Source organism: Paroedura picta, chromosome 14, assembly GCF_049243985.1.
Source record: "Paroedura picta isolate Pp20150507F chromosome 14, Ppicta_v3.0, whole genome shotgun sequence".
Classification (NCBI taxonomy): domain Eukaryota; kingdom Metazoa; phylum Chordata; class Lepidosauria; order Squamata; family Gekkonidae; genus Paroedura; species Paroedura picta.
The window spans coordinates 11,409,242-11,426,853 of record NC_135382.1 but is presented as its reverse complement, the minus strand read 5'-3'; the positions used below and the strand labels follow the sequence as shown (position 1 = coordinate 11,426,853).

The 17,612-nt window shown below is 48.4% G+C and overlaps 1 protein-coding gene across 1 annotated transcript in view; it reads right to left on the bottom strand.

Annotated features, from left to right (window-relative positions):
* Positions 1-2,066: 2,066 nt before the first annotated feature.
* The window catches only part of ZMAT2 (zinc finger matrin-type 2), a 32,020-nt gene continuing 16,474 nt past the window's right edge, over positions 2,067-17,612 (bottom strand). The window contains exons 2-6 of the mRNA XM_077309598.1: positions 14,940-15,033; positions 14,519-14,642; positions 12,907-12,980; positions 4,559-4,704; positions 2,067-2,721 (exon numbers count right to left, since the gene is read on the bottom strand). Of these exons, the coding sequence (XP_077165713.1) occupies positions 2,578-2,721; positions 4,559-4,704; positions 12,907-12,980; positions 14,519-14,642; positions 14,940-15,033 (582 nt within the window). The 3' untranslated portion in view covers positions 2,067-2,577. The remainder of the gene's footprint in view (positions 2,722-4,558; positions 4,705-12,906; positions 12,981-14,518; positions 14,643-14,939; positions 15,034-17,612) is intronic.

Here is a 17,612-nt window from a genome sequence, read left to right as displayed (position 1 = left end):
GTCTCCAAGGACGTTTGTATCTCGGCTGGCAGCGCTACGGGCTGTGTATCATTTCAATGGCATCTTCAATGGGGATTATAATCTGAATTGAAGTGGAAATATCGGAGGCAATGAAGCTGTCAGCAGTCTAAGATTAAGGAATTAAAACAGCAGCAAAGCATGATAGGATTTTATTGTGGGGCTATCGGAACGGAGGCCCGAGACATGATGAGATTCCAGAAAGGTATGGAGGCAGGCGAGAACGACGATCCTATCGATATAAAAAGGACGGTGCTACAAAAATCAGCTGCCCCAGAAGGAAATCACCCCAAACCCAAAAAGGCACAGAATGAGGCAGAGGGCTTGGCTGAACTGAACAGAGGAAGGAATGAAAACACCTTGGGGGGTGAGCAGCAGCTGAAGCCACACAGATGACACTTCTCCAGCCTGGATCCAGATAGGGAGAAGAACCCCCCCCCCCCACACACATGTGTATCCATAAAAGTGAAGGATGGGCATGCAGTACCTGCGCAGTGGCAAGACTCTAGGGAGCTGTCATACAGTGGTCCCCAACCCCCGGTCCGGGGACCGGTACTGGTCCATGGATCACTCGGTACCGGGCTGCGGCTCCTCCTCGTCCTCCTCCCTGGCTGCTGCCTTGGGGGCTGCCCTGCCACTCTGCCACCAGCTCACCTTTGGTGCTGTCTGACGGCTGCCATGTCTGGGGCTTCCCCTCGGCATGGCAGCTGCTGCTGGCAGCGCCCCCCCAGTGGGCGGCAGGAAGTCAGGGGCGCCGGTGGGAAAGCAAGTGGAGCAGGGGCTCACGCGGTGGCAGTGACGTCCCTTGGCAAAAGACTACCCCCCCCCGGGCCTCAGTAAAATTGTCAAGCATTGACCGGTCCCCGGTGATAAAAAGGTTGGGGACCACTGATTTAGGAAATTCTTCTGGGATTCTCTTTCAGTGCCTCCATTAAACCCACAGACGTTCCCAGAATGGTCACCTGTTCCTGTCCAGAAGGTCTGAGCTCACAGCTTGGTGTCGTGGTTAAGAGTGGTAATCGGAAGAATTGGGTTCGATTCATAGAATTGGAAGGCACCTCCAGGGTCATCTAGTCCAACCCCCAGCACTATGCAGGAAATTCACAACCTTCCCATCACAGTCATGCCTACTCCATGCCCAGATGGGGTCCCCCAACCGAGAATCCCTAGCCAGTCTGGTCTGGAAGGAATTTGTCTCCCGATCCCAAAATGGCAATTGACATTTCCTGGACATTCAAGAAAGGGCCATGAGAGCCAGGCACTGACACAGTCCCTTCTGCCCACCTACTCACAATTTGCCTAAATTCACAGAATCAGCATTTCTGCCAGATGGCTATCCAGCCTTTGTTTAAAAATTTCCAAAGATGGAGAACCCACCGCCTCCCGAAGAAGCCTGTTCCACTGAGGAACCGCTCTAATTGTCATGAAGTTCTTCCGGATGTTTAGCTGAAAGTTCTTTTGACTTAATTACATCCCATTGGTTCTGGTCCGACCCTCTGGGGCAACACTCCTCCTCCACATGCAGCCAAGCTGGGTGACCTTGGACCAGTCATAATTATCTCAGAGCTTTTTCAGCCCCCACCTCCCTCACAGGGCGTCTGTTAGTGGGGGGAGGAACGTGGCTGTAAGCTGCTTTGAGACTCCTTCGGATAGTGCAAAAAAAGAGCTCTTCTTCTTCTCCCCTGGCAGAGCACCACCCCCTCTTCCTCTTTCCAGCCATGAGGATATGCTTTTTCCAACTTGTGTGACCCCTGTGAAGCCCCGCCTGCCCACGCTCACCAGTGAATTGCGACACCAAGTGAGAATGCAACAGCCAGCCCCTCCCTCTTTGTATGGAACCCAGTGGTGACAGAAGACAGGAGGGGGAACTTTCAGCAAGCAGACTGCAAACTGCAGTACACTCAGTTTGATGTTATATGAAATCCCTTCCAGATTCTCGAAGATCATACATCAAATCAAGTTCCAAGAATGAGAAAACACGCACACACAAACACTCACCCCACGTACCCATTTTACAGGTGAAACAACAATTCCTCAAGAAGCTCGCGTGCAGGATTTTATCTGTTTATTAATAGAAAAAGATATGCAGAAGAATGTCTCTCGTGCACACAAGGCCACACAACACAAAGTGAGAAGCAGGCAGGAAGGGGGTGGGCTCCGGTGAGCCCCAGGAGGGCAGGGTTCCAGAAGAGACAACTGCAGCCCATCCATGGTCAATGGAGAGAAAGGAAAAAACGGCAACAAGGTGGACCCCCACAAAGCACTGTAAGGACTTCGGGGGGGGGGGTGCTAATTTAAAAGTTCTTTATTTGATACTGAGGTTGACCACCGTACAGGAAAGCATGATGCTATCTGTGCAGGGAGGAGGGCGCTACGGGTGAGGCAGGCACAGCTAGCCTTGCATGGGGGGTGGGGTGGGGCTCTGGGATTGCTTCCCAACTTCCAATGCCAATGCCTCTTGGGGCATTCAGGTCAGCATTCCCTGCAAAATCGTCCAAGGCTTTTCAAGTGTCACCTGGGCAGAAAGCAGCTCTGTCTAGAAGAGAAGTCCAAGGCTGCTCAGTGGCTTTTCTTGGTCGAGCCAAACCCGGAGAAGCCCATCACAGCCGCCATCTCGTCGTCCTCCTCCAGCGTCAAGTCCTCCTCTGCCCTCCTCTTTTTCTCCCGCTGTTTTTCTTTCTTGTAGGCTTTGGCCTTTTCCTCCTACAGCAAAACAACACAACGGTCAGACGGGTCCAGCTGGCTTGTGCGGCCCCAGCCCTTGGAAGGGAAAAGCACAATCCCAGGAATGGGGCCACAGAGACAAACATTCTTTCTGGTCTGAAGAACAAACAATGGGGGAGGGGGGAGAGAGGAACGGCGGGCCCTGGAGGAGAGCCGGGAAAGGCAGCGGCCCAAAGACGCTCACTGGGAAGCGGCACGGGAAGAATGACTGCATCCCAACTCCCTGCCACCGTCAGCATCTGCTGTTAAGCGGCTGCCAAAAGACTCTGTCGGAAATCGACAGAGATGGGAAAGCCGCGTCGCTGGGAAAGCCACGGCCTCAGCACTGCCGTCCTGTTCGGACCACGTGGCCCGATGGTGGCGACAGGCACGCTCCGAGGGCCGTCAGGACAGCAAAGTGACAGGGCTGACTGGAACAGACGCAGAGTTCGGGGTGGCTTGGAGAGGCAGTTGGCATCAAAGGCTTTCCACTGCGCTGATCAAAACGTTTCGTTCGGTGAGTTCGCCTGGAACTGCGCCAGGCTTGTGCTGGGGGAAGCAAGCGTGGGACTGCCTCCACTGGCTGACTCCCTGGCAGCTACCAAAGCACAGAGGGCTCACTGTGGTTGATGCCCCCCTTCCCTCAGGCCCCGGGGAGGCACAGGCCTCCTACAGCAGCCACCCTCACCTCTCAAGGCACCCACCATCCTGTCCTGATTGGTGAAATCAAGAAATTGCTATGGGGCTTTGGGTGGGGGCTATTATTATTTTCTGCATCCCCAAACAACATGGCCACATCGCTTCTCCAGACTAGCAAATGAGAGGCTGTACTGCCCAGCAACCAGAAGAGAGGGAGAGGGAGAGGGAGAGGGAGAGGGAGAGGGAGAGGGAGAGGGAGAGGGAGAGGGAGAGGGAGAGGGAGAGGGAGAGGGAGAGGGAGAGGGAGAGGGAGAGGGAGAGGGAGAGGGAGAGGGAGAGGGAGAGGGAGAGGGAGAAGGGGGCTTGGCCAAAGGAGAACTTTGGTCTACAGCTCAGGCCTGCTGGATCCAAGTAACTCCTGTGGCCTAAACAGTGGAAGGTCGAGGGGCTGTGAGAAGTCTGGCCTGCCTCAAATTGTGCAGGGGAAGGCTGGGGATTCTCCCCCACCCCCTTGCCAGGACAATGAGCAAAGGATGGGTCCTCTCTGGTAAGTGTTGGGATTCTGCACCATTAACTTAAATTGTATGCCAAAAAAAAGGGCGATGTTCTACAACCTGCACAAAATATGCAAATCACACAAATGTGTCTGCCTGAGTTTGGCTTTGAGGCGTGGCAGGCTGCTACCGACAGCACCAAATCCTCTCCGATGGCCACTGCACACCCCCACGCTTAGGCATGCCTCTTTTAGATGAAGAGGGGGTGGTAAAAAAAAAACACTGGTGCTGCCTCTGTCTCTAAGAGAGACAGTACCCAATCCCATGTTTTGGTTTCAAAGAGAAACGGAGGGCCCCAAAATCACAGGATAAAAGGTGCTGAGATGTCCCCGTGAGTCAAGTGTGTGGCGGTTGCTGCACAATGAAAGAACGGCGAATGGAGAAACCACGCCGGCTCCCCCTGCAGGCCACTGTGGAACTGAAGAGGCCAAACCCACGAAACGCGTCCTGGGCAGCCTTCGCCCCCTGCCCAAGGATGTGAGGGTCTCGGCCCCTGGAGCAATTTCCTTCTGAGATGTCAGATCGGAACGGCTGCCTCTTAGCGCCCGTTTTTCTAAAACATCTAAACGTTTCTTTCCAGCAGCCGAGCAGCGATCAAACCCCCCCGACTCTTTTCTTCTTGTTCCCCCTTTTCACTCACAGACCTCTTCTCGGAGCTCTTTCATCCTCTCCTCAAAGTCGTAATCCTTCTGCTTCTCCTCCATCTTCTTCTTGTTCACTTCAAAGCGCTTCTTCACTTGATCCAGCGTTGAGCGCTCCACTCTCATCGACATGCCCAAGTTCCTCTGATCTAGACAAGGAGGGAACCGACAAGCAGAGCCTCAGAGCCACGGATGGGATTTCGGGAAGGCCAAGGAGCTCGTGGGAAGCACCAGGGGACGTGGCCCTGGGAACTCCGGTTCAGCTTCTCTGGGCATCTCTCGTCACAAAGCCAGATGATGCAAAATGCGACAAAAAGCTAAATGCAAAAAGTAATGAAATGCAGGGGGCAGAATGTGATAAAAGGCCAGATGCAGGAAACAGTAAGATGCAGGATGCAATAAAAGGCCAAAGGGTACCACGCAAAATTATTTCCAGCCATGCATCCCTATGGCAAAGGAACAGGTGTAAGGGGTCTATGTTTGTTGGGCACACTGAGGCTGAATTTCTCACCAGCTGAAACACAGTTGCGGCTGGCATGTAGCACGAGGCAACCACATCAAGCTGTTAATTAATAGCAAAGAGCACCCTGTGGTTTGGGGGGGGGGGTCCTGATTCACCCAGCAGGTGACCACAAGGAATCACAATCTTTCACAATTGCTCTCTAACGTCATGCGTCTGGAACCTTTCAGGATTGATTCAAAAACTCTGGGGATCCGCATCTTCGTCCTTCCCAAGGGGGCTGCTTCGGTTCAAAGGTACATCACAGAACAATTCAACGGTTCTGGGTGATCCTGCTGGGCCAAGTCGGCATTAGAGGCTGAAGCCCACTGGACAAATGAACCTGTGCCCTCTGGAAGTTGGCACTGTACGCCTTGCATCCTGCTGTTCTCTCTTGAGCCAGCAGAACGTCATCAAAGGGGTGTGCCTGAGACGTCATCAGGCCTGCGAAGGAATGGGTACAGGCCTGGAGCACCAATGGCTTCTGAACGTGGGATCTGCCTTCCGAAGGGAGCCTGCCTAAGTGTAATACTTTAGGGTTGGGCGCTTTAGACACCAAAGCGGCCATCCCAGCCTGAAGCACCCAGCACCGGGGGGTGAGGGTGGGGGCAGCGCCAGTGCCAGTGTCACCCCTGCCCCCCCCCCCCCGCGCCGCTGGCTGCTTCAGGCTGGAACAGCTGCTTTGGCGGCCAAAACACCCAACCCTACTTCAGATATTCAAGAATATGGTAAAACATACTATTCCAACCAACTTGGTAGTACTTCAAAAAGGCTGTGGACAAAATGGACAGCGTGCAGGGGAGAGCGATGAGGATGATCCTGCGGAGCAAGCCCTAGGAGGAAAGGCTAAGGGACTTGTGAAGTCTGGAGAAGAGGAGAGTGAGAGGGAACAAGATTGCTTGCTTTAGGTATCTGAAAAGGAGTCACTTGGAAGAAGGCAGGAAGCAGTTCCTGTTGGCAGCAGAAGATAGGACCCACTGTGTAAAATGGTACCGGCTAGATATCGGGGGCAAGATTTTCCCAGTCAGAGTAGTCCAACAGTGGAATCAGCTGCCTGAGGAGGTGGTGAGCTCCCCCTCACTGGTGTTCTTCAAGCAGTGGCTGGACAGATACTTATCATGGATGCTTTAGGCTGATCCTGCATTGAGCAGGGGGTTGGATTAGATGCAATCAAAATATGTAAACTTGTGTAAACTTAAAGAAACGGTGCAAGATTGGAAATCGTGGCGACTGTTGAGCCACTGGATCGCCAAGAGTCAGATTTGACTGAATGGCTGACACCATCATCATCATCATCATCATCATCATCATCAAATCTGCCACAGAACCGAAGGCCCACAAGGTGGTGGTGGGAGAGGCAGAGGTGGCTCCTTCTCTAGTGCCACGGCACCAGCTTAACTGCATCCACTAAAGTTTCTTAAGAGAATTTAGACTTCTGAGGAATCCTAAGGCAGGTGCCCCACCCAAACGAAAGGAATTTGGCGATCAGAAGTGACAATTTTGTGCCTGTTTCTGCTAACCGAAGTTCCTCAGATCTGCTCTGGCTTGGATTCCAGCTCTGGAACGGGTCCTGCAGAAGTGTCTGTTGCACCATCTGGTCATTTTTCCGCCCACAGCTTTGAATCGGTTTCGCCAACTGATGTTGACAGGCTCTCCGGGGTTAAGGAGCCGCCCGCCCATCAATCAGACCCTAGTCCCATGTGACTAATTAAAGGCTGCTGGGATAAAGGAAAGTATCCTTGGCTGAGCTCCATGAATTGTGCGGGGGAATTTCTGAAAGCCTCGGAAGGAGGCTGTGATTCTGCTCTTATTGAAACCATCTTTACACAAAATGAGGAGTTGATTTTAAAACTGGTGTAGAAATTAATTTATGATTTTAGTATTAGTGGTTATTACTTGATGATGCGGTGTTATTTTACTGTTCAAATGACTGCTTTCGCCCACACTGAGCCTCCAGGGAAGGGTGGGCTATAAATATTATTATTGTTGTTGTTGTTGTTGTTGTTATTGTTATTATTGTTATTGTTATTAATCTTGGCCGAATATGAGCCAGAGTTAAATACCTTTCTTTATACAGTGACTGAAAGAAGAGTGCAGAAAATCTGTAGGGTTCCCCGGCTGACATGCCTGCCCTGGACCTGCTTTGATCTAGATTCAGACCTTGTTTTTAAAGTGAGTTTGTCTACCAGAAGAGCAAATACAATCTCTGGTTGCAGGTGGATAGAGAAACTGTTTTACTTCTGATCCTGCATGATTTTCCTGCTGCCTCCAATACTAAAATAGCACTTCTGCACTGAGACATCTTGAAACCAGAATGGCTGTCAAGGGGACTGTGAAGAAACGGATTCAGAAAGCTGTCAGTGGTGACTCCTAATCAGTACTGTGGGATTTGTCCTGCAAGGAGTTTCTGCAAAAATCTGTTTTGAAAAATGGATGTCCTGCTTTAAGTGAGATAAGCTTTGGAATGGAGGTAGACCTATTTTGGAATGGAGGTAGACCTACTATGTGGATGACAACCAGTCTATTTTGCACCAGTGCTGAGATGCTATGGCCAAGAGCAGGGGTAGTCAAACTGTGGCCCTCCAGATGTCCATGGACTACAATTCCCAGGAGCCCCTGCCAGCGAATGCTGGCAGGGGCTCCTGGGAATTGTAGTCCATGGACATCTGGAGGGCCGTAGTTTGACTACCCCTGGCCAAGAGATACTTATCTTAAAAGAGCCAGTGTAGTGTAGTGTTTAAGAGTGATGAACTCTAATCTGGAGAACCGGTTTTGTTCCCCACTCCTCCTCCATATGGATCCTAATGGGTGACCTTAGACTAGCCACAGAGCTCTCTCAGTCCCACCTACCTCTCAGGGAAGCCACTATGAGATTCCTTTGGATAGCAAAAACTATACAAATCAACCTTCTTCATTTCTCAGAAAGCGGAAGGGGCAACCAGGGGGTTTGCTATTTTAGACTTGATTCTCACCAATGGGGAATAACTGGTTGATGAGGTAAAAGTTGTGGGCATGCTTGGTAGTAGTGACCATGTGATTTTGGACTTTATGTTCTTAGGCAAGAGAAAAGCTACTACTCCTCAATCTTCTCTTGTGAGGGGAACCATGCTCAACATGGCAAAATCATTTCACGTGATGAGGGATGGAAGTTGTGGCCTAGGATCACTATAGGCGTAGTCCATAAACACCTAGTTTCTTTAAACAAAACATCCAAGTTAAAGAACTTGAAGATGTAATTTTGAGCTTTTGTCCATTATTTTTGACAGTTCTTGGAGAACAGGTAAAGTGCCAGAAGAGTGGACATGGGCAAATGCTGCCCCCATCTTCAAGAAGAGGAAAAAGGAGGATCCAGGTAACTACTGACCCATCAGCTTGACATCTATAGCTGGCAAAATTTTAGAACAAATCATCAGTCAGTCCTTGAGCAGCTAGAGCGGATGGCTGTAATTACAAGAGTCAGCATGGCTTTCTCAAGAATAAATGATGTCAGACTAACTTTATCTTTCTTTCTTTTTTTGAGAAACTACCTTGATCAGATCAATGCTGTGGATATAGTTTACCTTGGTTTCAGTAAGGCTTTTGATAAGGTTCCACATACTATTCTTATTGACAAGTTGGTAAAATACAGTATGAATCCTATTACTGTTAGGTCGATTGAGAACTAGTTAACAGATCGCACCCAAAGTGCCTCCAGGATCTGTCCTGGGCCCTGCGTTGTTCAACATATTTACAAATGATATGGATGAAGGAACAGAGGGAGTGCTTATTACATTTGCAGATGACACTAAACTGGGATGGGTATTACACCAGAAGATAGAATCAGAATACAGGATGACCTTGACAGGCTAGAAAACTGGGCCAAAATGAATAAAATGAATTTCAATAGTGATAAATGTAAAGTTCTTCATTTAGGTAGGAAAAATCAAATATATCACTATAGGATGGGTGAGACTTGTCTTGGCAGTAGTACATGTGAAAAGAATCTGGGGGTCTTAGACGACCAGACACTGAACATGAGTCAGCAGAGTGACTCAGTGGCTAAAAAGGCAAAAAGGATTTTGGGCTGCATTAAATGAAATACAGTGACCAGATCACATGAGGTGGTGTTACCACTTTAATCCGCTCTGGTAAGACCCCATTTGGAGTACTGGCTTCAGTTTTGGGCACAACTGAAAAAAACATGTAGAGTAACTGCAGCGTGTCAAGAGGAGGGCTACGAAGATGGTGAGGGGTTTGGAGACCAAGTAGTATGAGGAAAGGTTGAGGGAGATTGGTCTGTTTAACCTGGAGAGAAGACAACTAAGAGGTGATATAACGCCATCTTCAAATACTTTAGCGGCTGTCATATAGAACAGGAGTAGTCAACCTGTGGTCCTCCAGATGTCCATGGACTACAATTCCCATGAGCCCATGGGAAATGTAGTCCATGGACATCTGGAGGACCACAGGTTGACTACCCCTGCTATAGAAGATGGAGCACAATTGTTTTCTGTTGCCCCAATAGGCTGAAATTAATTCAAAAGAATTTTCAGCTAAACATCCAGAAGACACTTCTGACAGTTAGATGGTTCCTCAGTGGAACAGGCTACCTTGGGAGGTGGTGGGTTCTTCTTTGGAAGTTTATAAGCAGAGACTAGATAGTCATCTGACAGAAATGCTGATTTTATGAAGTTAGGCAGTTTGTGAGTGGGTGGGAAGGAAGGGATGTGCCAATATTTGTCTATTGTGGCCCCGCCTTGCATACCCAGGGAATTGCTAATTGCCACTGTGGGATGGTAGGTGAATTCTGTCCAGGCCAGACTGAATTCTGGAATTTTTGGTGGGAGGGCCACTTGGGCATGAAATTGGGGTCACTGTGGGTGGGCAGGTAGTTGTGAGTCCCTGCATTGTGCAAAGTGGTGGACTAGATGACCCTGGAAATCTCTTCCAACTCTGACTCTATTATTCTTCTTCAAACACACACTGGGACTTATTTGTAAGAGGCAAGGGATTCTTTTAGATCTGGCCTGATTGTCACGACCTCCTTTTCTTGGCTGTGCTGATTCATGATCCTCAAAACTAAACCACTGTAATGTACACTGAACTGGTACAAAATACAGCTGCTCATCTTTTGATTCGAAATGAATGGGCCACACAGTGTGGGTAGAAAGCTGCTGAAAACCGTGAGAGGCAAAAATAAGCTAAACATATTCTTTCAAATGTTTCATCATCTTTCAAAGCAGATGAAGCAGAATTGCAGAATCAAAGTAAATATACAGAACTTGAAAAGTCTCATTAGAACAGTTATCACTTATGTTCCAAAACAGAACAGAATTTAGTTGTAATCCAAAGCATTAGAGTTGTTCCATAACTTCATTATCCAAAGAAATCCAAATTGGTTTTATCAGCAGTTAAACAGCATCTGGTGTATGCCATTTTTAAATATGATTCTTCATAAGAACCTAATTATTTACCATTGTCTGTGAGCTTATTGAGAAACGTGCTTCTTCCATGGAGTTCCCTTCTCTCTTCCATAGTCCACACCCACTGGATCTTCCTCTGGCCAATCATGGACAAATTTAGCTGTGGTGCCTTCCTAAAGGCACAGCCTTCTGGAAGACTGATGGGGGGGCACTCAGCCTGCTGGTTTTCAAAAAGCCCCGTTTGGTATAGAGCATATGTTGGAAAGCTGATCAGTTTTTTTATGGCTGGTTCCTCAAGTGTTAAGTGTTAAGATATATTCTGCTGCTGTGTATTCAATCTTTCCCACTTTTAATGCTTGTTTCACAGATCTATTGATTTTTTATTATTATCATTATTAGTAGTAGTACAGATATATTTTGCAGCTGTGTACTCTATTTTTATCATTTTTAATACTTGCTTCGTCAGTCTATTGTAATTATCTCTACGCCGTGATCAATTATTACCTATTTGACTTGGGAGCAGGAATTCTACAGTAAGCAAAACAAAATAGCTGATTGGGTGAATGGTCAGCGTCGTGTTTCTACATCTAAGGAAAAGCTCCAAATGATATTCATGCCTCAGAAGCATTCATCCATGAGGCAGTTGAGCAAATGCTATAGAAGCAAACACACATTAATAAAGCAAATATTGTGTATCCATCAGAGTTCTGTTGGGGGGGGGGGAACAATAGTTGGTCTATGCAGCTTCCCTGTGGGCAACAGCTGTTACTTGGCAACGGGGAAGAGGTGGATATTATTGCTTATGAATAAGGGAGACTTCAATGAACTGGCACTGTGTTGTGTTTGCTTCCCAATGCGCCACATGGAGTCTACCTCCATCATGGCGAACAGTTGGCAGGGAGCCCCCAGCATGAGAAGAGGCAGCCTGCCACGAGTGGGGGATCTTACAAAGACCAGGTAGCCTGCGATTGGGGGAGAGGGTGCTTGCTCCAGACGGAGAGGCAGAGGCTCAGCCTCCCTGTGGAGCCATTTAAAGGGCTGCCATCTGCTGGGCTTCCATGTGCAGCCACCTAGGATCAAAGAAGGCCCGAAGTGAGAGGAAGGGGGGGGGGAATCGATCAGGGACCATCAGCACTGTCCCCAATCCTGTCTTTCTTAGGGACAGCTGTCAAAGCTTTTCGAATTCTTACAGGAGAAAGTGATGCGGATGAGAAAGATGTAAACCAACATGGCTCCCAAACTTCAAGTAATGATCTAATTCCCCGAGGAAAGAGCCTTGTTTTAAGTACGTTCGATTAGTGGCCTTTATGGTGCATGGAAGAACCAACGGGAGACACCCCCTTCCTCTTTTAGCAAAGGCTCGATGCAGGTTACATAGAAGCCAATTAATTACCACTGTCTGTTCTGCAAGGTTGCTGAGCCCAAGAGAACCAGAAGGGAATACATTCCTATGCTTGGCTTCCTGTGTATCCTCTTGGATACAGAGGAAAAGCAACAGAGGCTGGGGAGGAGGGAGCGGAGCAGAGCAGCCATCAAATGCTTAGCAAACAGCTGTAAGACTCCTTTAGAGGGCGGAAGAGAAATAATGTGGCATCAGCTCAGTGGCAAAGTGCAAGTTTTCCCTAGCAGGGACTCCGCGTCTGATCCCCTGCCTCTTCAGAAATAGAATCTGAAGCAACAGAGATGCAAAGACCACTCGGTCTGAGATTCTGGAGAGCCACTGACAGACCAAGTTGGCAACCCCCTTCTAGCTGTTTCGATAGCACAGTTTGGTAAAAGCCATGTTCACTGAAGACTTATTGATATGGCTCCCATGGATCCCTACAAGAGTACATTGCAGCACTGGAACCTTGAAACTAAGACAACATGAGCTGCTTGCAAGGTTCTAGACCGGAGGGGAAACAAGGACAACGGCTTTCACATCAAATGGAGCTTGTGAGATGTGCTCCTGCCTGAAGGTCAAGAAGCAGCAACAGATCCAGAAGGACTCTGAGGCTGAATGAGGAAGAAAGCCTATTCTCCATCAAGTGATGGGAAAGCCCATAACAGACTCATCCTGCCATCTGCTTCATCTCAAGTAGTTGGCTTGTCTGCATTCAGCGCATGAAAGGTCACTGGGCCAGGAAGAGGCGGGCTTTGGGGGTGTTAGGGGAGCACCAGCAGCCCATTATTCCAGCCCTTCCTTTTTTAGACTCATATCCACATTGAACAGACTGATGGACCGTGCATAGAGCAGTCCCAGGAAGATGAGGGCCATTCCTCTAATCTTTTGGAATGCTCCAATCAGGAATGAGGAGAACCAGGTAAAAAGCCATGGATGAGCAGATCCTACAGGACCTAAAGCCACCAAAGACCAACAGGGAACGGCTTCTTCTGCGGATCAGGACGACTAGCCCCTACACACAAAGCGAACAGACAAAAGCGGGGGTGGGGGGAGCTTGTTTCCTTACGTTTTTTGCCATTGATATGATCCAAAAAATTGATCGAATCTTTCACTACACAGTCGCAGACGTTACAATAATACCTGGAACGAAAAACAAGCAAAGATCAGTTGTCAAAGAAGGTTAATTCCATAAGATGTTGCCAGTTTAAGGGGAGGTGGGCTATGAAAGGATATTCTAGCTGAGAGCACAGAACTTTCAGGAATGGCCTGAGCAAAGGTGCCATTTCTCTTTGCAGGTGCTCAAAGCTGTGATCCACTAAAATGCTCCTCTGGCTTTTTACCCCAAGCACCTCCAAGTCTTCACTCCTTACCGTACATGCACATGATCTCCAATTAAACTTGACAGAGCATGCAATCAGTCCATCCTCCCCCAACCCTTGATGTTTATTTTGATGAGGTGAGGGGGAAACACTCATCTTTTCCGAATAATCCTTTCTTTCTTTTTTTTTTACCCTCCTTTTGGGTCTGGTGAGGAGATGACAGGATCCCATTTTTTAAAAACTCCATCTTCTGCTCCTACAGGGGAGGCTGCACTGCCTGTGGGAAGCCTGGCTCCCTACATCTGGCATGTAATTCATCACTCCCCCTCAGCCTCGTTTTCTCTTCCATGCAGTGGAAGCAATAGCACCCGACACCTGCAGGTACTGTGAGGACAAGCCAGAAGAGCACAGCCTGGATTTCAGGAAACAGAGTGGGGACACTGCATTCCTGCCTTGCATTAGTTAGATTCATTTCCCATGTTTGCAAAATGGTTTTTGATCAACTGGGTCATGGCCAGAGTGTGCCTCGAGGAACACAGCACCAGAGGGAGCCTGAGGGCTAGGGCAGACTAGCGGAGGGATGAGCACAGCGAGGAATGGAGCTTTGAAATACCCCCCCCCCCCGCACACACACACCAAAACAGTGTGCATGCCCAGAAGGCTAGAAACATCTTCCTTGTGCTACAGAGGAAGAAGAGTTGGTTCTTATATGCCGCTTTTCTCTACCCAAAGGAGTCTCAAAGCGGCTTCCAATCGTCTTCCCTTTCCTCTCCCCACAACAGACACCCTGTGAGGTGGGTGAGGCTGAGAGAGCCCTGATATTCCTGCTCAGTCAGAACAGCTTTCTCAGTGCTGTGGTGAGCCCAAGGTTACCCAGCTGGTTGCGTGTGGGGGAGCACAGAATCAAACGGCTCACCAGATTAGAAGTCCATACTCCTAATCACTACACCAAGAAGGCCAGCTCTGGAAACAAAAGAATTTGGTACCCAGGCAAAGCCTAAGGAGTATAGGTTGGAAAACAATGAAACAAAGAAACAGCTAAATGGGGAAAGTATTAGTTTTGCCCATTACTCTTCTGGCAGCTGGCCCATGCAAAGCTAGAGCTTTTCTGGTTGGCCAGCAGCTCTATTTCCTTCCTGCCCTCTCAGCACCCCTGGAGGTGAAGGCCACCTGCGACCAAACCTGGAGGATAAGGCTGGGAAAGATGAATAGTCCAATTAATAGTCCTTGACGAGTATTCCCCATAAGAGGTGCTGCTGTCATAGACAGGCTATGAAGCCCCAAGTCCCAGGGAAGACACATTGCTCTGCTGAAATGCCTGGGAAACAGTGAGGGTTAGGAGAACGCCAGGCAACTCACCCGCCCATTTCAGACTGAGGAGTTGTTTTGGTGATGACAATGGTTTTCCCCAGTTTGGATTCCAGGTCCACCTTGTAGTCTCGGTGCCGAAGAAGCTCCCGCTTGACAGGCTGTACTGGCTTGCCTTAAACACAAACACAAATCAAGGTAAAAATCATAAAATGAGAATTTAGAACTCTTTCAATACAAAACGCCATTATCTCTTCCCTGGGAAGAAGAGGCTCTCTCAGAAACATACTTTTTCATCCCCTGTTTTTGAGGAGCTTATTACAAATTTGTTTCGGAAGGAGAAAGACCAGAGACAGAACTGGTCCACTTTGTCTCTCGGCCTTTTTCCCTGTTGAACTTCCCCAAATACAAACTGGCATGGAGATTCTTAATAGAATCAGTCACACATTTCCATAATTTATACATCACTAACCATCTTTCTTCTCTCTTTCTTCCGTGAGCCGTTTCTCTGCAAGCTTTTCATACTCATCTTTGTCCCACTTCCTGCGGAAGTCCAGGTTTTTAGTCTGTGATGGGAGAAAAAAAGCAAGAATTCAGTGATAGGTCCAAAAACAGCTCTAACCATGGCAAGGTCTGCTGGTACTGAATTTATAGTGTCTCGGGACACACGGATTGTTCAGTTTCATTTAAAGCAGTGGTCCCCAACCTTTTTATCACCGGGGACCACTCAACGCCAGGGACTACTCACCGGGGACCACTCAATGCCTTTTACTGAGGCCCGGTGGGGGGGGGGTAGTTTACTCCTCTACTCTCAACCACTGCCCTAACGCTCTCTGATCGCTGTGGTAATGTTTAAACATCCCTTCAAAATAAGATACAGACACGCCACAACAATGAACATAAGGAACATTTTATTTTCATGGAAATTTTAACTCATGACAATGACAAATCAATGGGAACCCTGAGCTTGTTTCTCTGCAACGAGATAGTCCCATCTGGGAGTGATGGGAGACAATGACACCCGAAGTGTGTTGTAAAGGGCTGGGGGGGAGGCGTCCTTCGTGGCCCACCTCCAATTAGTCGACGGACCACATGTGGTCCGCAGCCCACAGGTTGGGGATCACTCATTTAAAGGACATCCTCTCTCATCCAAGACCCTCATTTGGCTCAGTTACTCTCTTTTCCATCCTAACCCACCTCGCAGGGTTGTTGTGATTTAGGACGACAGAATCAAGTACAGTGCCCCAGGCTCCTTGGAGGAAGAGCTGACTAAAAATATAATTAACAGTAAAGACAAACAGGGCCTGAACTTCAGCTGTGAAAAACTAGCAGAAAGACTCAGTGCAAAAGTAGGTGCCTCATAAGTACCTTGATTAAATACTGTTTCCCCTGTTGTGTTTAAGGAACTAATTTCTTCTCAAAATACAGCTCACGACCATCGTCTGAACAGAAATAAATGTTCAACAGCTACAACCATTAAGTTGCCATTCCTTAGTCACTGCTGACTGCAGCCCAAAAAGGGTGGCAGGATTCAGGCGGACAGAGGAATCGGAGTAGAGATAAGACCCAGGCAGGGACAGGCAACCAGAGCAGAAAGCATGTTTTGCCACCAAGAAAATAGGCAGCCGGTTCGGATAGGTTAAAGACAGCCCTTCCTCCCCCCACACAGAACAAAATAACCTGTTGGTGTTTGCTGCCATGGGATGCAGTGATGGCTGCTGGCTTTAAAAAGGGAGGAACAAGTTCACAAATAATCAACCTATCGATGGCTGTTAGGTGTGCAAGGGGAAAAGAACCATCAAGCTCAGCCATGAATGACTAATGGGGAGGAGGGGGGTGCTGCTTCTTCATGACCTGCGGGGAGGGCATATTCTTGAACATATGCATGGAAAGTAATCCCAACCTCTGCCCCCCCCCCACAACTGCATCATAGCAATGGTTGTGATAAAACCAACATGGTATAGTGGTCAGGGTGTTGGAGTAGAAGAATTGTTTATTATACCCCACTTTTCAATACCCGAGAGAGTCTCAAAGCGGCTTACAATCACCTTCCCTTCCTCTCCCCACCACAGACACCCAGTGAGGTGGGTGGGGATGAGAGAGCCCTGACAGGACTGTTTTTGAGAGAACAGCACTATCAGGGCTGTGACTAGCCCAAAGTCACCCATCTGGCTGCATGTGAAGGGGGAATGGGGAATCCAACCCAGCTCGCCAGAGCAGAAGGCTCTGGGAGACCTGGGTTTGAATCCCCACTTTGTCACGAAAGCTCGCTGCGTGACCGTGGGCCTCACATAGAAATGGAGGAGAACGACGCAAGCCACTTTGGGTCCCTGTTGGGGTGAAAAGCAGGATCCAAAAGCAATCCTGCCACCCGCAATAATTTCTTTAAACCGCAGGATCACAAGTACAGGAAGCAACAGAACAAAACTCCTTAGCATACATATAACCGTTCTGTTAATTTCCAAAAGTCCTTCCGGCATGCAGACCCGGGGAGCTGGTCAGGCGTAGATGTCCTCGGAGGCCTAAGAGCCAGAATCTCTCTGCCGGTGAGCCTTGTGCCCAGCCGAGGCTGGAAGAGACTAAGGCGATGAAAGCAGAGGCCCTTAGCAAGAGCCCTCCAGTGCTGAAAGACCCTTTCTCCAGAGACCTGACAAAATCGAGACCAGGACTTTGATGGTGGCTGGTGATAATAGGGCCATTTTAGTTGCAGATGTTAACTCTTTCAACCCCTCCCCCCAAAAAACCTAGAGCTTTCTTATGTTTTTTAATCGGCTTTCAAAAATACCTATTTCGTATCTGCTTCAAATTATGTGGCTTGCCCAGAGCATTTGGGAGAGAAGTCTGCTTCAAATTTAAATTATGTTAAGTTTCACGTTTTAAAATTGTTACTAAGCCTGAGCCCAAGGGACAGGGAGAATGAGAAATCTAAAATAAAATTAGTCAAGCATTTCTACACAAGCATTTTAATTTTAGTGCTCCTTTTCTTGTTATTTTTTTTCACCCCCTTCTAGGATACAAGTCCCGGATTTCAGTGAGCGCCTGAGGACCCCTCTCTCCAGTGGCTCATTCGGTCAGCCCAGCAAGACACTGTTTCAAAGCCAGGAAAGCTGGTCCAAGATTAACTCTTTTCTGCCCAGACAATAAT